The sequence below is a fragment of the Salmo salar genome, chromosome ssa02 (assembly GCF_905237065.1).
Source record: "Salmo salar chromosome ssa02, Ssal_v3.1, whole genome shotgun sequence".
NCBI classification, from domain to species: domain Eukaryota; kingdom Metazoa; phylum Chordata; class Actinopteri; order Salmoniformes; family Salmonidae; genus Salmo; species Salmo salar.
Window position 1 is genome coordinate 47,861,186 of NC_059443.1, and position 18,989 is coordinate 47,880,174.

The window sequence follows — 18,989 nt, forward strand, 5'->3', positions numbered from 1 at the left end:
TAAAAAAAATGTACCCGATTTAATCTGGTTACTAATCCTACCCAGTAACTAGAATATGCATATACTTATTATATATGGATAGAAAACACTCTAAAGTTTCTAAAACTGTTTGAATGGTGTCTGTGAGTATAACAGAACTCATTTGGCAGGCAAAACCCTGAGACATTTTCTGACAGGAAGTGGATACCTGATGTGTTGTATTGACTTTAAACCTATCCCATTGAAAAACACAGGGGCTGAGGAATATTTTGGCACTTCCTATTGCTTCCACTAGATGTCACCAGCCTTTACAAAGTGTTTTGAGTCTTCTGGAGGGAGATCTGACCGAACAAGAGCCATGGAACGATGATGTCCCATTAGACACCTGGCGCGCGAGTTCATGTTGGGTACCCTCGTTCCAATACGTTATAAAAGAGTATGCATTCGTCCACCTTGAATATTATTCATGTTCTGGTTAAAAAAGGCCCTAATGATTTATGCTATACAACGTTTGACATGTTTGAACGAACGGAAATATATTTTTTCCCCTCGTTCATGACGAGAAGTCCGGCTGGCTTAGATCATGTGCTAACAAGACGGAGATTTTTGGACATAAATGATGAGCTTTTTTGAACAAAACTACATTCGTTATGGACCTGTGATACCTGGAAGTGACATCTGATGAAGAGAATCAAAGGTAATGGATTATTTACATAGTATTTTCGATTTTAGATCTCCCCAACATGACGTCTAGTCTGTATCGCAACGCGTATTTTTCTGGGCGCAGTGCTCAGATTATTGCAAAGTGTGATTTCCCAGTAAGGTTATTTTTAAATCTGGCAAGTTGATTGCGTTCAAGAGATGTAAATCTATAATTCTTTAAATGACAATATAATATTTTACCAATGTTTTCTAATTTAAATTATTTAATTTGTGACGCTGACTTGACTGCCGGTTATTGGAGGGAAACGATTTCCTCAACATCAATGCCATAGTAAAACGCTGTTTTTGGATATAAATATGAACTTGATAGAACTAAAAATGCATGCATTGTCTAACATAATGTCCTAGGAGTGTCATCTGATGGAGATTGTAAAAGGTTAGTGCATCATTTTAGCTGGTTTTATGGTTTTGGTGACCCTGTCTTTGACTTGACAAAACATTACACACAACTCTTGTAAATGTACTGTCCTAACATACTCTAAATTTATGCTTTCGCCGTAAAACCTTTTTGAAATCGTAAAACGTGGTTAGATTAAGGAGATGTTTATCTTTCAAAGGGTGTAAAATAGTTGTATGTTTGAAAAATTTGAATTTTGACATTTATTTGGATTCAAATTTGCCGCTCTTGAAATGCACCTGCTGTTGATGGAGTGCACCACGGGTGGCACGCTAGCGTCCCACCTAGCCCATAGAGGTTAACACATTTTGTCCAGTTTCTGCTGCTGGGTGTATGCCGTGTGCCTGCACTCACAGTAGTGACTCAAAACGCTGTTGCATTCCATCAATGGCATTATCACCATCAGTTGTTGCTGCTTTGAAAATCGCAGTTCCCATCTAAAAGAGTTATAGGAAGAGTGGCGCTTCGTCACATCTCTCTGCTCTATCAGTCATGATGCCATTGTACAACTGAGAATGTTTTTGTCAGCTTCCTTGAGTGCTCCCTGATTGAAAGGCAGATGCGTGCAGCTTGAGTCTCGCTCTGCTGGAAATGTGAAGTGATATTTTTAGCTGTGCCACAAAATGTGTGTCATTGTGCAGACACAGGCTGTACTGAGTGAATGCAATAGAATGGCGTTCTGGAGACTGTTTCTCAGTTGAGCAAGAATGTGTTCAAAGTAGAGGTCGACCGATTAACCGGCATGGCCGATTTAATTAGGGCCGATTTCAAGTTTTCATAACAATCGGTAATCGGCATTTTTGGACACCGGTTATGGCCGATTACATTGCACTCCACGAGGAGACTGCATGGCAGGCTGACCACCTGTTATGCGAGTGCAGTAAGGAGCCAAGGTAAGTTGCTAGCTAGCATTAAACTTATCTTATAAAAAACAATCAATCTTAACCTGTTGGTGACCCCTTCCCATTCTCATCCCGTTAACGGGATTGATTTTGACAACAGCCAGTGGAAAATCAGAGCGCCAAATTTAAAACAGCTAAAATCGCATAATTTCATTTTCTCAAACAATCAACTATTTTACACCATTTTAAAGATAAACTTCTCATTAATCTAAACACATTGTCCAATTTCAAAAAGGCTTTACGGCGAAAGCATAAAATTTGATTATGTTAGGACATAAACTTCACAAGAAACACCACACAGCCATTTTCCAAGCAACTAGATGCATCACAAAAACCCAAAACACAGCTAAATGAAGCACTAACCTTTGACGATCTTCATCAGATGACACTCCTAGGACATTATGTTACACAATACATGTATGTTTTACTTGATAAAGTTCATATTTATATCCAAAAACAGCATTTTACATTGGCGCGTAATGTTGAGATGTTTTCCCTCCAAACCTCTGGTGAATGAGCACAATGAGCACACAGTACGTAAATTCTCATCGTAAACATTGATCAATATAGAAGTGTTATGCACAGAATTATAGATACACTTCTCCTAAATCTAATCGCTTTGTCAGATTTCAAAAAAGGTTCACGGCGAAAGCACAATTTGCAATAATCTGAGTACAGCCCAGATGACACTAACAACTAGCAAACAGAAACCCGCCATCTTGGAGTCAATAAAACTAAGAAATTACATTATAAATATTCACTTACCTTTGATTATCGTCATCAGAAGGCACTCCCAGGAATCCCAGCTCCAAAATAAATGTTCAATAAAGTTCATATTTATTTCTAAATAATCCATTTTGTTTGCGCGTTAGGTTCACTATCCAAATCCACTACGCGCGTGCTTACTTAGTCCAGATGAAAAGTCAAAAAAGTTATACTACAGTGTCATGACGTTGCCCTCTCTTTGAGTACAGGGAGCACAGTTGACCCCCTCGCCCTTGCACCATCCCCCTACCTACCTCCCCAGGCCCGGTGAAGGCGGTCGTAAATTCCAAAGGAAATGTCCTGCCGCCTGGCCCAGTTGAGACACAGTGGGGTTTCATAGAGAGACGCAGGAAATTCTTCCAACTCAAAGAATTGGGGAACTGAACGACATTTATGTTCTGGAGAAGGTATAAAAGATCGGTGAAGAATCCAGCTACGAACTGGTCCGCTTGGTACAATTTTGTGATACTCAGAAGAGACAATATAGCCATATTACCATAATACTGTTTATATAATAGCCTCAGCTATGGGACTTGCATCTAAATGGTTGTATAAAATGTATTTAACCTGTTAGGGCTAGGGGGCAGTATTTGCACGTCTGGATAACATTTTTTTACCCGATTTAATCTGGTTACTAATCCTACCCAGTAACTAGAATATGCATATACTTATTATATATGGATAGAAAACACTCTAAAGTTTCTAAAACTGTTTGAATGGTGTCTGTGAGTATAACAGAACTCATTTGGCAGGCAAAACCCTGAGACATTTTCTGACAGGAAGTGGATACCTGATGTGTTGTATTACCTTTAAACCTATGCCATTGAAAAACACAGGGGCTGAGGAATATTTTGGCACTTCCTATTGCTTCCACTAGATGTCACCAGCCTTTACAAAGTGTTTTGAGTCTTCTGGAGGGAGATCTGACCGAACAAGAGCCATGGAACGATGATGTCCCATTAGACACCTGGCGCGAGTTCATGTTGGGTACCCTCGTTCCAATACGTTATAAAAGAGTATGCATTCGTCCACCTTGAATATTATTCATGTTCTGGTTAAAAAAGGCCCTAATGATTTATGCTATACAACGTTTGACATGTTTGAACGAACGTAAATATATTTTTTTCCCCTCGTTCATGAAGTGAAGTCCGGGGGCTTAGATCATGTGCTAACAAGACGGAGATTTTTGGACATAAATGATGAGCTTTTTTGAACAAAACTACATTCGTTATGGACCTGTGATACCTGGAAGTGACATCTGATGAAGAGAATCAAAGGTAATGGATTATTTACATAGTATTTTCGATTTTAGATCTCCCCAACATGACGACTAGTCTGTATCGCAACGCGTATTTTTCTGGGCGCAGTGCTCAGATTATTGCAAAGTGTGATTTCCCAGTAAGGTTATTTTTAAATCTGGCAAGTTGATTGCGTTCAAGAGATGTAAATCTATAATTCTTTAAATGACAATATAATATTTTACCAATGTTTTCTAATTTTAATTATTTAATTTGTGGCGCCTACTTGACTGCCGGTTATTGGAGGGAAACGATTTCCTCAACATCAATGCCATAGTAAAACGCTGTTTTTGGATATAAATATGAACTTGATAGAACTAAAAATGCATGCATTGTCTAACATAATGTCCTAGGAGTGTCATCTGATGGAGATTGTAAAAGGTTAGTGCATCATTTTAGCTGGTTTTATGGTTTTGGTGACCCTGTCTTTGAATTGACAAAACATTACACACAACTCTTGTAAATGTACTGTCCTAACATACTCTAAATTTATGCTTTCGCTGTAAAACCTTTTTGAAATCGTAAAACGTGGTTAGATTAAGGAGATGTTTATCTTTCAAAGGGTGTAAAATAGTTGTATGTTTGAAAAATTTGAATTTTGACATTTATTTGGATTCAAATTTGCCGCTCTTGAAATGCACCTGCTGTTGATGGAGTGCACCACGGGTGGGACGCCTGCGTCCCACCTAGCCCATAGAGGTTAATAAGATTAAAGCTATTTGGGATATGTAGAGAGGCTATGTACTGATGTTAACCTGTTGGGGATAGGGGGCAGTATTGACACGGCTGGATAAAAAACTTACCCGATTTAATCTGGTTACTACTCCTTCCCAGTAACTAGAATATGCATATAATTATTGCCCTTGGATAGAAAAAACCCTAAAGTTTCTAAAACTGTTTGAATGGTGTCTGTGAGTATAACAGAACTCATATGGCAGGCAAAAACCTGAGAAGATTTCATGCAGGAAGTGGCCTGTCTGACAAGGTGTCGTTCTTCTTGTCTCTGTTTATTGAAGAGTGAGGATCTTAGCTGTCCCGTGACACTTCCTACGGCTGCCATAGGGTCTCAGAAGGCGGCAAAAAGTTGAATCGTGGCTTTGCAGGCTCTGGCTGAAACAAAGTAGCGCGTTTGGGTAGTGGCTGGTTACAGTACTGTGAGACTCAGGCTCGTGCCCGCGTCGACCGAAAGCTTTGTTTACTTTCTTCTGTTTAGCTAAATGGACATTCCCGGTCGGAATATTATTGCTTTTTTACGAGAAAAATGGCATAAAAATGGATTTTAAACAGCGGTTGACATGCTTCGAAGTACGGTAATGGAATATTTAGATTTTTTTGTCACGAATTGCGCCATGCGCACGACCCTTATTTACCCTTTCAGATAGTGTCTTGAACGCACGCACAAAACGCCGCTATTCGGATATAACGATGGATTATTTTGGACCAAACCAACATTTGTTATTGAAGTAGCAGTCCTGGGAGTGCATTCTGACGAAGAACAGGAAAGGTAAGACCATTTTTGTTATAGTAAATGGGATTTTGGTGAAGGCTAAACTTGCCGGGTGTCTAAATAGCTAGCCCTGTGATGCCGGGCTATCTACTCAGAATATTGCAAAATGTGCTTCATCCGAAAAGCTATTTTAAAATCGGACATATCGAGTGCATAGAGGAGTAATGTATCTATAATTCTTAAAATAATTGTTATGCTTTTTGTGAACGTTTATCGTGAGTAATTTAGCCTCTATGGGCTAGGTGGGACGAATTCGTCCCACCTACGTAACAGCCACTGGCAGCCTGTGGCGCGATTTTCAAAACCTTAAAAATCCTATTACTTCAATTTCTCAAACATATGACTATTTTACAGCTATTTAAAGACAAGACTCTCGTTAATCTAACCACACTGTCCGATTTCAAAAAGGCTTTACAACGAAAGCAAAACATTAGATTATGTCAGCAGAGTACCAAGCCAGAAATAATCAGACACCCATTTTTCAAGCCAGCATATAATGTCACCAAAACCCAGAAGACAGCTAAATGCAGCACTCACCTTTGATGATCTTCATCAGATGACAACCCTAGGACATTATGTTATACAATACATGCATGTTTTGTTCAATCAAGTTCATATTTATATCAAAAACCAGCTTTTTACATTAGCATGTGACGTTCAGAACTAGCATACCCCCCGCAAACTTCCAGGGAATTCGCTAACATTTTACTAAATTACTCACGATAAACGTTCACAAAAAGCATAACAATTATTTTAAGAATTATAGATACAGACCTCCTCTATGCACTCGATATGTCCGATTTTAAAATAGCTTTTTGGTGAAACTACATTTTGCAATATTCTAAGTACATAGCCCAGGCATCACGGGCTCGCTATTTAGACACCCGGCAAGTTTAGCACTCACCATAATCATATTTACTATTATAAAAGTTTGATTACCTTTTGTTGTCTTCGTCAGAATGCACACCCAGGACTGCTACTTCAATAACAAATGTTGGTTTGGTCCAAAATAATCCATCGTTATATCCGAATAGCGGCGTTTTGTTCATGCGTTCCAGACACTATCCGAAATGGTAAAGAAGTGTCGCGCGCATGGCGCAATTCGTGACAATAAAATTCTAAATATTCCATTACCGTACTTCGAAGCATGTCAACCGCTGTTTAAAATCAATTTTTACGCCATTTTTCTCGTAGAAAAGCGATAATATTCCGACAGGGAATCTCCTTTTCGGCAAACAGAGGAAAAAATCACGAAGGCGGGGGCGGTCGGGTCACGCGCATAAGCCCAGAGTCCCTTGATCGGCCACTTGAGAAAGGCGATAATGTGTTTCAGCCTGGGGCTGGAATGACAACATTCTGTTTTTTCCCGGGTTCTGAGCGCCTATGGACGACGTGGGAAGTGTCACGTTAGAGCAGAGATCCTTAGTAAAAGATAGAGATGGAAAAGAAGTTCAAGAAATGGTCAGACAGGCCACTTCCTGTAAAGGAATCTCTCAGGTTTTGACCTGCCATTTGAGTTCTGTTATACTCACAGACACCATTCAAACAGTTTTAGAAACTTTAGGGTGTTTTCTATCCAAATCTACTAATAATATGCATATTCTAGTTTCTGGGACAGAGTAGTAACCTGTTTAAATTGGGTACGATTTTCATCCGGCCGTGAAAATACTGCCCCCTAAAGGTTTTAACATAATCACTAGTTAACTACACATGGTTGATGATATTACTAGTTTAACTAGCTTGTCCTGCGTTGCATATAACATTGCGGTGCCTGTTAATTTATCATCAAATCAAAGCCTACTTCGCCTAACGGGTGATGATTTAACAAGCGCATTTGCGAAAAAAGCATCATCGTTTCACTAATGTGTACCTAATCATAAACATCAATGCCTTTCTTAAAATCAATGCACAAGCACATTTCTTTTAAACCTGCATATTTAGTTAACATTGCCTGCTAACATGAATTTCTTTTAACTAGGTAAATTGTATCACTTCTCTTGCGTTCTGTGCAAGCAGAGTCAGGGTATATGCAGCAGTTTGGGACGCCTGGCTCATTGCGAACTGTGTGAAGACCATTTCTTCCTAACGAAGACTGTAATTAATTTGCCAGAATTTTACATAATTATGACATAACATTGAAGGTTGTGCAATGTAACAGCAATATTTAGACTTAGGGTTGCCGCCCGTTCGATAAAATATGGAAAGGTTCCGTATTTCACTGAAAGAATAAATGTTTTGTTTTGTCGAAATGATAGTTTCCAGATTTGACCATATTAATGACCTAAGGCTGGTATTTCTGTGTGTTTATTATATTATAATTAAGTCTGATTTGATAGAGCAGTCTGACTGATCGGTGGTAGGCAGCAGCAGGCTTGTAAGCATTCATTCAAACAGCACTTTCCTGCATTTGCCAAAAGCTCTTCGCTGTGCTTCAAGCATTGCGCTGTTTATGACTTCAAGCCTAACTCCCGAGATTAGGCTGGCAATACTATAGTGCCTATAAGAACATCTAATAGTATGTATTGTCTAACCTAAAACTTCTTAACTGGGAATATTGAAGACTCATGTTAAAAGGAACCACCAGCTTTCATATGTTCTCATGTTCTAAGCAAGGAACGTAAACGTTAGCTTTTTTACATGGCACATATTGCACTTTTACTTTCTTCTCCAACACTGTTTTTGCATTATTTAAACCAAATTGAACATTTCATTATTTATTTGATACTAAATTGATTTTTTAAATGTATTATATTAAGTTAAAATAGAAGTGTTCATTCAGTATTGTTGTAATTGTCATCATTACAAATATATATATATATAAATATCAGCCGATTAATCACTATCGGCTTTTTTTGGTCCTCCAATAATCGGTATTGCAATTGAAAAATCAGAATCGGTCGACCTCTAGTTCGAAGTACTGGTGTTGCCTCATTGGAGCTTAATGCGAATACTGATCTTTATTCATGTTGATAAAGTATACTGTATAACAAATTCTGTATTTAAAGATAAGTGTACATCGGGTTGGGTAGTGCATAGTATTCCGTAAGTATTAAAAACAACATATAAACTAGTCTTTTATAGAGGAGTAGAGCTAAATGTAGAGTTGGATTTTGTATGTATTGTCTATTTGGGGCAGTTGGCTAAAGCCAGGCTTCCCTCTCTGTAGCTGCTGCTGTTGTTGGACGAGCCACCCAAACTGAGGATAAAGGTTGGGTTCTCTGCCTACCTGCCTGCCTGCCATGGGCGTAGACGGGCTGGAGAGAGAGAACTACAATGGGACTTAGAGGAAGCAGGGATTTGGTGGGGCTACCCTGTGTGATGTAAAGAGTAGGCCCAGGGAGCTATCTTTACCTACTTTTAACTCTATGTATTTTGTTTTTCTTTTCTCACTTCCTATCCCCCCACTTCCTCTCTCTGTCCTTCTCCCCCTCTTTCCCATCAGGTACAAGTCTAATGAGGAGTATGTGTATGTGCGGGGTCGCGGCCGAGGAAAGTATGTGTGCGGAGACTGCGGGATCCGCTGTAAGAAGCCCAGCATGCTAAGGAAGCACATTCGAACACACACGGACGTCCGGCCCTACGTCTGCAAACACTGCAACTTTGCCTTCAAAACCAAAGGTGAGGAGGAGGAGGTGTGACCTTTCTAAATAGGACCCAAATCATAATACAGCATGAGTGTCGCTCTGTCTTTGTATATGGTTGAGCAGTTTCTGTAACGATTAGCTATACTCCAAGTTGATATTCACGTCATAAGAAGGAATCCCTCTTGACCACGCCCACAAATTGGGGAAAACAAACATTCTTCCCCATTGACACCCATTTGTAAAATAGCCAACTTTGTCAATGTTAATATTATACAGAAATAGCAAAATATGCCGGAAAACTGCTGTGTTGTTCAATGTACATATAACCAGGTAAAAAATCCCGAACTGCGGTTCGCAATGCTCCAACATAAGGAAATGGAACCTGCGAGAAGAGTCCTATGGCTTCATGCTATTTGGTGTGAAAAATATGGGGTCCGGTTCCCAAGTAGGCTACACGTACAGTGCATTCAGAAAGTATTTAGTATTCAGAAATTCCCCTCATCAATCTACACACAATACCCCATAATGACAAAGCAAAAACAATTTATAAAATAAAAATTAAAACTGTTATAACATTTACATAAGTATTCAGACCCTTTACTCAGTACTTTGTTGAAGCACCTTTGGCAGCGATTATAGCCTTGAGTCTTCTTGGGTATGATGCTACAAGCTTGGCACACCTGTATTTGGGGAGTTTCTCCCATTCTTCTCTTCAGATCCTCTCAACCTCTATCAGGTTGGATGGGGAGCGTCGCTGCACAGCTATTTCCAGGTCTCTCCAGAGATGTTCGATTGAGTTCATGTCCGGGCTTTGGCTGGGCCACTCAAGGACATTCAAAGACTTGTCGCGAAGCAACTCCTGCGTTGTCTTGGCTGTGTGCTAAGGTTTGTTGTCCTCTTGGAAGGTGAACCTTTGCCCCAGTCTAAGGTCCTGAATGCTCCGGAGCAGTTTTTTTTATCAAGGATCTCTGTACTTTGCTCCTTTCATCTTTCCCTCGATCCTGACTAGTCTCCCAGTCCCTGCCGCTGAAAAACCCCACAGCATGATTCTGCCATGCTTTACTGTAGGGATGGTGCCAGGTTTCCTCCAGACATGACACTTGGCATTCAGGCCAAAGAGTTAAATCTTGGTTTCATCAAACCAGAGAATCTTGTTTCTCATGGTCTGAGAATCATTTAAGTGCCTTTTGGAAAATTCCAAGCGGGCTGTCATGTGCCTTTTACTGAAGAGTGTCTTCCGTCTGGCCACTCTATCGTAAAGGCCTGATTGGTGGAGTGCTGCATGGTTGTCCTTCTGGAAGATTCTCCCATCTCCACAGAGGAGCTCTGTCCGAGTGACCATCGGGTTCTTGGTCACCTCCCTGACCAAAGCCCTTCTCTCCCGATTGCTCAGTTTGGCTGGGCGGCCAGCACTAGAAAGAGTCTTGGTGGTTCAAAACTTCTTCCATTTAATAATGATGGAGGCCACTGTGTTCTTGGGGACCTTCAATGCTGCAGAAATGTTTTGGTACCCTTCCCCAGATCTGTGCCTCAACACATTTTTTACATATTTTTTTTTCTCTATTCCTTTGACCTCATGGTTTGGTTTTTGCTCTGACATGCACTGTCAACTGTGGGACCTTATATAGACAGGTGTGTGCTTTTCCAAATCATGTCCAATCAGTTTAATTTAAGTTCAAGTTGTAGAAACATCTCAAGGATGATGAATGGAAACAAAATGCACCTAAGCTCATAGCAAAGGGTCTCAATACAATGTCTCATAGCAAAGGGTCATATTTTTTTTATAAATTTGCAAAAAAAAATGTCAACCTATTTTCGCTTTGTCGTTAAGGCTATTGTGTGTAGATTGATAATTTAATCCATTTTAGAATAAGGCTGTAATGTAAATAAAATGTGGAAAAAGTCAAGGGGTCTGAATACTTTCCGAATGCACTGTAGCTATGTGTGTGTGAAAAATATTTCATCACGTTTAAGACATTTAACTTGTTTAGTATAGTCTGTTTGTAACTCCACTCACTACTTGTAACTGTATAGTTTGTTTGTTTATGTTGGTTTTTGCTAGCTTGTAATGTTCTGGTCAGTAGGTAGCTACCACTCACTCACGTGGCTGCTAGCACCGTCATTTTTTCCCCAAATGTTTTATTTATTTAACCTTTATTTAACTAGGCAAGTCAGTTAAGAACAAATTCTTATTTACAATGATGGCCTACCAGAAGGCAAAAGGCCTCCTGCGTCATGAAAAGGGGCATGAGGGAAGCCCTACAATATTACTTTTAGTAATGAGAACGCTTGGGAGTAGGCAATGTTGAAAACTAATCTTTAGACATGTTGTATTTTTTTTAATGTAGTTTTGTAATTAACTAAAACAAGCTGACAAGAAAATTCAGTTTGAAAAAGGTCAAGTTTTTGCTGTGAGCCAACCTAGGTAACAACAGGTGATTTTCCCCATCGGCGGGCTGTGACGTTCCGTCTAAAAACGACTGGGACTTAGGGTTGCAAAATGCAGGTAACTTTCAATAAATTCCCTGGTTTTACAGAAATCCTGGTTGGAGGTTTCTGGATTTCCTGCTTATTCCCTCCTGATTCCGGGAATTTTCCAACCGAGATTTTGGAAAAAACTGGGAATTTATTGAAAGTTCCCATAATTTTGCAAACCTAGCTATGCTCAATTATTCCTCATCTACCGTGCTCTGGTTCAGTCTAATGTTCTTGTTTTCCTTGTCTTCATAGGGAACCTTACCAAGCACATGAAGTCCAAGGCTCATGGGAAGAAGTGCCAGTCAATGGGAACGTCTGGGTCTTCACTGGACGAGCCGGAGACCGAGGAAGCAGGTACAATACCATAGGGAGGAAACTTAACTCATCAAACATCTTTCCTCAAACCAGACACGATAGCTAGCCTTGTAGCTATATCTGCTCCTCTGAAGAAACTAGAACTGGGCATGACATGTATGTCAGATATGTAGGCTATATGTTGCTATTCTCCTTACACTTGTGCTGAAGAGAAATGAAAAATATTAAATTAATACATGAAGAATACATGGCCAAATGCATTCCATAGAGTCTGTTTCTGGTGCAGGATGGGAGAGATGTACAATGTTGTTTTCAAGGCAGCAGTCCTGGCCTATAAAGAACAGCATTCCAGACACTCACATCCACCCCCTCTCTGTGCAGGCTCAATGCCACCCATCCCTCTTTCCATCCCTCCCGGTAGCAGACTGCACTCAACACTGAGCCAAGGACAGCCCATTCAAACAACCCTTCCATTCAAAAGCCAGCTGTTTGACTTCATGAATGGGAACAGCAGCACGATTCCATTAAATCAAACCTTACCCGTCTGCTCACTATTAATAGCATCAGGTTGATAGAATGTTATGTTGGGTAGGAAGTCGCCCTGTCCTGGTCCTTGTGCCCATTTCATGTATTTGTGTGTATGAGTGTGTGTTTATATACAGTGAGCTCCAAAAGTATTGGGGTGTAGTGCCCAATTTTTTTATGTTTTGGCTCTGTATCACTTTGGGTTTGAAATGATACAATGACTATGAGGTTAAAGTGCAGACTGTCAGCTTTAATCTGAGGGTCATTTCCTCCAAATAGGGTGAACCGTTTAGAAATTACAGCACCCTTTGTACATAGTCTCCCCCCCATTTTCGGGGACCAAAGGTATGTATTTTAAAGTAGTCAAAAGTTTAGTATTTGGTCCCATGTACCTAGCATGCAATGATTACATCAGGCTTGTGACTCTACAAACTTGTTGGATGCATTTTCTGTTTGTTTTGGTTGTGTTCAGATTTTTTTTTGCCCAATAGTAATGAATGGTAAATAATGTATCGTGTCATTTTGGAGTCACTTTTATTGTAAATAAGAATAGCAGTTTCTAAACACTTCTACATGAATGTGGATGCTACCATTATTAGGGATAGTCCTGAATGAACCGTGAATAATGATCAGTGAGAAAGTTAGACACACAAATATGCTAACCTCTCAACATTACAATAGCAAGGGAGGTTAGCATATTTGTGTGTCTGTAACTTTCTCTTTCTCTTCATTATTCACAATTCATTCAGGACTATCTGTAATCATGGCAGCATCCACATTTATGTAGAAGTGTTTAGAAACATATTCTATTTTTATTGAAGCTCGTAGTCCAATCCAAAGTGCTGGAGTACAGAGCCAAAACAACAACAAATGTGTCAGTGTCCCAATACTTTTGGAGCTCACTGTAAGTCCATAGTGACTTAGGTGAACTCCGTTTCTGGAGAGCTGCATTGTCTGCTGGTTTTCGGTCTTGCCTTTTCAATCTGGAACTAGTTGAGACCAAGCGTTACGTATTGGACAAGTTCAGATAGTACCTCCCCGTTTCACTCTGTTTCTGACTGCTTTCTTCCATTTCGTGACTACTGAACACAACTGTGTTAATGTAGGTGCCGCCTGGAGGACTGTAGTTTGGAGAATTAGGCTTAGTGTAAGTTTCCCCCTTTTCTCATCAGGAGATATTGAAGAGCATTTATCTGGCTCGGAGGACCAGGATGAGCACCAGTTCTCTGACGTGGATGATTCAGAGGAGGACGATGACGAGGATGAGGAAGAGGAGTTCTCATCTCACAACGAGCCGTCCTCCTCCTGCTCACCTGACCGCCGTCTGTCCACATGGGGGCACTCCAGCGGCGGAAGACGGCAGGGCACGCCTGACCCCTCAGCCCCAGAACCCCAGCCAGATCCCAGCCCCTGCCCCAGCCAGGAGCCCTCTCCCACCCATAGACTGTGGCCCAGCGGGCGTGCTTCCTCTCCAGAAAGCCGGAGGGCACTGTTCTGGGCCGCCTCCCCCAGGGCCTTTTCCCCTAGCAGTGAGAGCTGCTCTCCCATCCGAAGCCTTTCCCCCAGACTGGAGCTGGCCTCCCCCAACCGACACCTCTCGCCCTCTTCCAAGAGAGAACCATCCCCCATCAGAGCTCTATCCCCCCTGTACCCCCTGCGGCCTCTGTCCCCTAGCCAGTATCGGGTGTTGTGGGCCCGGGCCTCTCCCTCGTCCCTGGGGGTGCAACATGGACCTCGCAGGTCTCCCAGTCATTTGCCATGGGACATCCCCAGTATGATGGCCAGCGATCGCAGACAGATGGGTTCAATGGTAAGTTATGTATATAATTCACTTGGTGATCCTGTAGTTTTTCATGTTATTTTAAGCCACAGTTATTCTTATCAGTTACAAAATGAGATGTAATTAGCCATCCCTCCACATAACTACATTGTCAGTAATGGTCAGTAGTAAATACATCTTATTGCAGAGTAATTTCCCTTTTGGTACTAAGCGAACACTCACTATATGAGAATAGCAGAGACCTAAATATATAACTATGCAACACTTTGTAAATGTACTTTTGAGAGTTTTTTTCCTATCATAAGGCTCACGGCTGATGGTGTTTAATGCCTGTGGTTGCGTCTTGCTTGCTCCCCTCCCCTGTGTTTTAAAACCTGCATTGGAAGCCCAGTTTAGCCAAAGGCAATGTGAAAACATGTTCTGTGTTTTGTTATACTTTGTGAAGTAATGATGAGGTACTTGCTCCCCGTACAGGAGAGGATAGGAACACCAAGTAAAGGGCAGATTGGTCCAGAGCCCTGCCTGTCATTCCCCCCAGTTTTCCATCTGTCCCCCACTGACAGCCCTAAAGCCCAGTCCCAGTCCATGGTCCGCATCTTCAGCCACCTGCCTCTGCACTCCCAGCAGGCCAGGGTGCCCTACCTGATGATCCCCATTGGGGGCATTCAGATGGTGCAGGCTCGTCCCCGCTCCCACCCCACTATCCCCACCTCGGCCTCCTCTACCCCAATGGAGGGGCTTTTACTGGGCCAGACCAGGAGGGAAACCCCCTGGTGCAGGACCCCCATAACTCAAGGGCTCAGGACTCTTGGGGACCACTGGTCTGACAGCCAGGAAGTAGTAGGAGCCAGCCAATCAGGGCCAGTATAACCCCACCCATATGTTCCAAACCCTCCACCTCGCACCAGGGTAGGATGGATCCAGGGATGATAAACACAATGCAAAAGGACAGCTTACACAGCTCCTCCCACTCTCACAGGTCTGAGGCAGAGACCAGAAAATGATGGCCCTCACACGGCCAGGCAGGACCATCCCCCTAGTCAGCCAGTCCCCCCCTCCCACACACAGGATTGGATAGCAGTCTGAGAGGCAGGAGCCACCAGGGTTGCGGTCCAGAACGACTGGTTCAGAATTGGTAGAGGAAGGAGCTAAGGCGGAGACTCAACCAATCAAGGCCAGAGCACTTAGTTTCCACCCTTCGATACGTCATGCATCCTTTACGCTTTTGGTTGAAACTCTTGTTTTTGGGTTTTGTATTGCTTTGTTTTTATACAGTTTTCAATCCAATTGTTAACTTAAATGTTAGTTCTTCTGCAATATTCAGGTTTGTTATAAAATGCACTTTTTTTTTGTTTTTTTGACGATTTCTTTAAATCTCTTGATCTTACCTTCTGTATCTCTATTGATACGGCTATCTTAATATATATTTAAATATATATGTCAAATAAATATGAATACATTTGTAAATGACCAAAATCTTTAATGAACAATAAATTCATATGTTGTTTTGTCTCTTTGTCCACTATTACCCAAACTGTAGTTACCTGTGCCTTTTCTTTCTGGGTTTGTGTCTTGAGATGACAACAAAGAAAAAAGGCAGTGAAGTTTTGATATACACTCTGTGTTTCCAGGAAGGGGGTTCCTGTGTGGCGTGATGATTGTTTGTATCCTTAAAGGGATAGTTTGGGGTTAGAGGTAGTTTCGTGAGCCAATGCTAACTAGCTGTACCCGAAGACGTCCAGTCTTTGCACTAAGCTAGTTAGCATTGGCTCGTGAAACTACAGTACCTCTACCTTCCTTCATACTGGATTGCAGAGACATAAAAATGAATTGCCAAAACACCAAACTATCCCTTTAACGCCATTGCATTGATGTCAGGGTATTCTAAAATATGGTATATGAGGTGGTATATTGAAGGAACAGTGAGCACTTTGCAAAGAAAATGCACTGAAGTCATATTTCTTTATAAAAAGATAAGTCTATGTTATGTCTCTGTACAGAGAAGAGTGCTCCATATTTATTATTTTGTTAAACTATGAAAGTCATTCTTGTTTAAGTTTTTTTACTTTACATTTTTGGAGGGAAAGAAAACATGCCATTTTTATTTAGTCATGTGCCTGTCTTTTTCATAATGTTCTCAAGACTTGAGAGGGAGAGGAAGGTCTCTTTTAAGATTGGATATGGTACAAGGAGGAACAAGTGCCCTAAAGATTTTCACACAGGACATTTTTTTTCTCTGAACCAATAAAAAGTGCACCAGACTTCTGTGAGGCTGTTTTACTTGTTTTGTTTTCTTGTTTTTGAGATCAACCAAAATACTGATTGATTAATACATATAGAATGCTTCTGTTTGAATTCCACAAAATAACAACTGGAGTTAAAATCAACGAAATCAATTAAATTGTTATTTGTCACTTGCTTCGTAAACAACAGGTGTAAACTAACAGTGAAATGCTTACTTAAGGGCCCTTCCCAACAATGTAGTGAGAAAAATTGAAAAATAATAGAATGAAATTATAACACAAGGAATAAATACACAATGAGTAATGATAACTTGGTTATATACACGGGGTACCAATACTGAGTCAATGTTCAGGGGTACGAGGTATTTGAGGTAGATTCGTACATATACACTCAGAGGCGAGTTTATTAGGTACACCACCCTGTTCATGAAAATGGTTCTCTCCTACAGACAGGGAGTCACGTGACTGTGGCTTGCTATATAAAGCAGGCAGACGGGCATTGAGGTATTCAAGTTACTGTTCAGTTGAATGTTAGAATGGGCAAAACAAGCTTTTCACGCACGACAGTGTTTAGGGTTCACCGAGAATGTTGCAACAAACAAAAAACATACAGTCTGTGGGCGAAAACAGCTCGTTGATGAGAGGTCAAAGGAGAATGGCAAGAATCTTGCAAGCTAACAGGCGGGCAACAAATAGGCAAATAATGGCGCAGTCCAACAGTGGTGTGCAGAACGCCATTTCGGAACACACAACTCATCGGCCCTTGTCACAGATGGGCTATTGCAGCAGATGACCACACCGGGTTCCACTCCTATCAGCTAAAAACAAGAAGAATAGTCTCCAGTATGTTGCGCGATCACCAACACTGGATAATTGAGGAGTGGAATCGCCTGGTCCGACAAATCCCGGTTCCTGTTGCGTCATGCTGATGGCAGAGTCAGGATTTGGCCCCTCCTGCCTGGTGTCAACGGTACAGGCTGGTGGTGTTTTTCTGTTACGTCCCTTGATACCAATTGAGCAATGTTTCCATGCCCTGAAGAATACAGGCTGCTCTGGAAACAAAGGGGTTCCAACCGGGTACCTAATAAACTGGTCACTGAGGGTAGGTAGGGGTAAAGTGACTAGGCAACAAGATAGATAATTAACAGTAGCATCAGCATATTTAATTAGGCAAAATAGTTATTGCAAAAAAGGTCAATGCAGATAGTCTGGGTAGCTATTTGGTTAACTATTTAGCAGTCTTATTGCTAGGGGGTAGAAGCTGTTCAGGGTCCTATTGGTTCCAGACTTGGTGAATTGGTACCGCTTGCCATGCAGTAATAGAGATACAGTCTATGATTTGGGTGGCTGGAGTCAAATTTTTAAGGCCGCCTTCTGGCACCGCCTGGTGTAGAGGTCCGGGATGTGTAGGGCCGTACGCACTACCCTCCTGTAGCGCCTTGCTGTCAGATGCCAAGCATTTGTCATACCAAGGCGGTGATGCAGCCAGTCAAAATGGTCTCAATGGTGCAGATGTATAACTTTTTGAGGATCTGAGGGTCCGTGCCAAATCTTTTCAAACTCCTAAGGGGGAAGAGGCGTTGCTGTGTCTTCTTCGCGACTTTGTTGGTGTGTGTGGACCATGTTAATTCCTTAGTGTTGTGGACACTGAGGAACTTGAAGCTCTCGACCTGCTCCACTACAGCCCCGTCGATGTGTATGGGGGTGTGCCCGGCCCTTTGTTTCCTGTAGTCCACGATCAGCTCCTTTGTCTTGCTCACGTTGAGGGAGAGGTTGTTGTCCTGGCACCACAATGCCAAGTCTCTGACCTCCCTATTATAGTCTCATCGTTGTCGGTGATCAGGCCTACCAACGTCATGTCGTCAGCAAACTTAATGGCACTAAATGGCAAATCCTAACTTCCATGGGTGAGAGAGCGTGAACAGGGTGGGACAAAAGTTGGGGAAAGCTGAATGTGCAAATACTCTGCGATATTGCGACGCTGTTGACCAATCGAAGCTCAATATAGCTTCTGGCCCCTAGTGGGTTTACTGTTGATACCTAGCACTACCTAGCCTGCTTCCTAGCACCAAAATGAGGGCAAAGCTAGAGTGGCTCTCCGAATTATCGTGTTATGTGGAAATCCACCATGACGAGAGGGAACCGTTAGCTAGCTTTAAACTTTCTAATCTCACTTTACATCATTATTTTCTGCCAAATAAACATTCCGGTCAACATTGATGTTGTTCCAAATTTATATTTGGCGAGGTTTGTTCATTTCTGACACCATGTTAAGATGTTAGGACTCAACACGGGGGCGGCAGGTAGCCTAGTGGTTAGAGCGTTGGGCCAGTAACCCACCCAAAGCTCATGTTCTGTCTTCACTCATGTTCCCGGCATGCCTGTAAAATGCCTGCCTCTAAAATCCCTTTTGCAGGATTAGACACCCCATAATTATTTGCCAGCTGCTGTCTCCTAATCTACAATGGCATATCCCCCATCTCCACCTGTAGT

General features: G+C 41.6%; 1 protein-coding gene across 3 annotated transcripts in view; it reads left to right on the forward strand.

The window, feature by feature from the left end:
* Positions 1-16,518, forward strand: part of hivep3b (HIVEP zinc finger 3b) — a 109,641-nt gene extending 93,123 nt beyond the window's left edge. For 2 of the 3 annotated variants that reach the window (XM_014169553.2, XM_014169562.2), the window contains 4 exons: positions 9,014-9,189; positions 11,886-11,987; positions 13,646-14,283; positions 14,728-16,518. In XM_014169553.2, the coding sequence (XP_014025028.2) occupies positions 9,014-9,189; positions 11,886-11,987; positions 13,646-14,283; positions 14,728-15,123 (1,312 nt within the window). In that variant the 3' untranslated portion in view covers positions 15,124-16,518. The remainder of the gene's footprint in view (positions 1-9,013; positions 9,190-11,885; positions 11,988-13,645; positions 14,284-14,727) is intronic. The other variant, XM_045705112.1, reaches the window with a different exon arrangement.
* Positions 16,519-18,989: the final 2,471 nt, after the last annotated feature.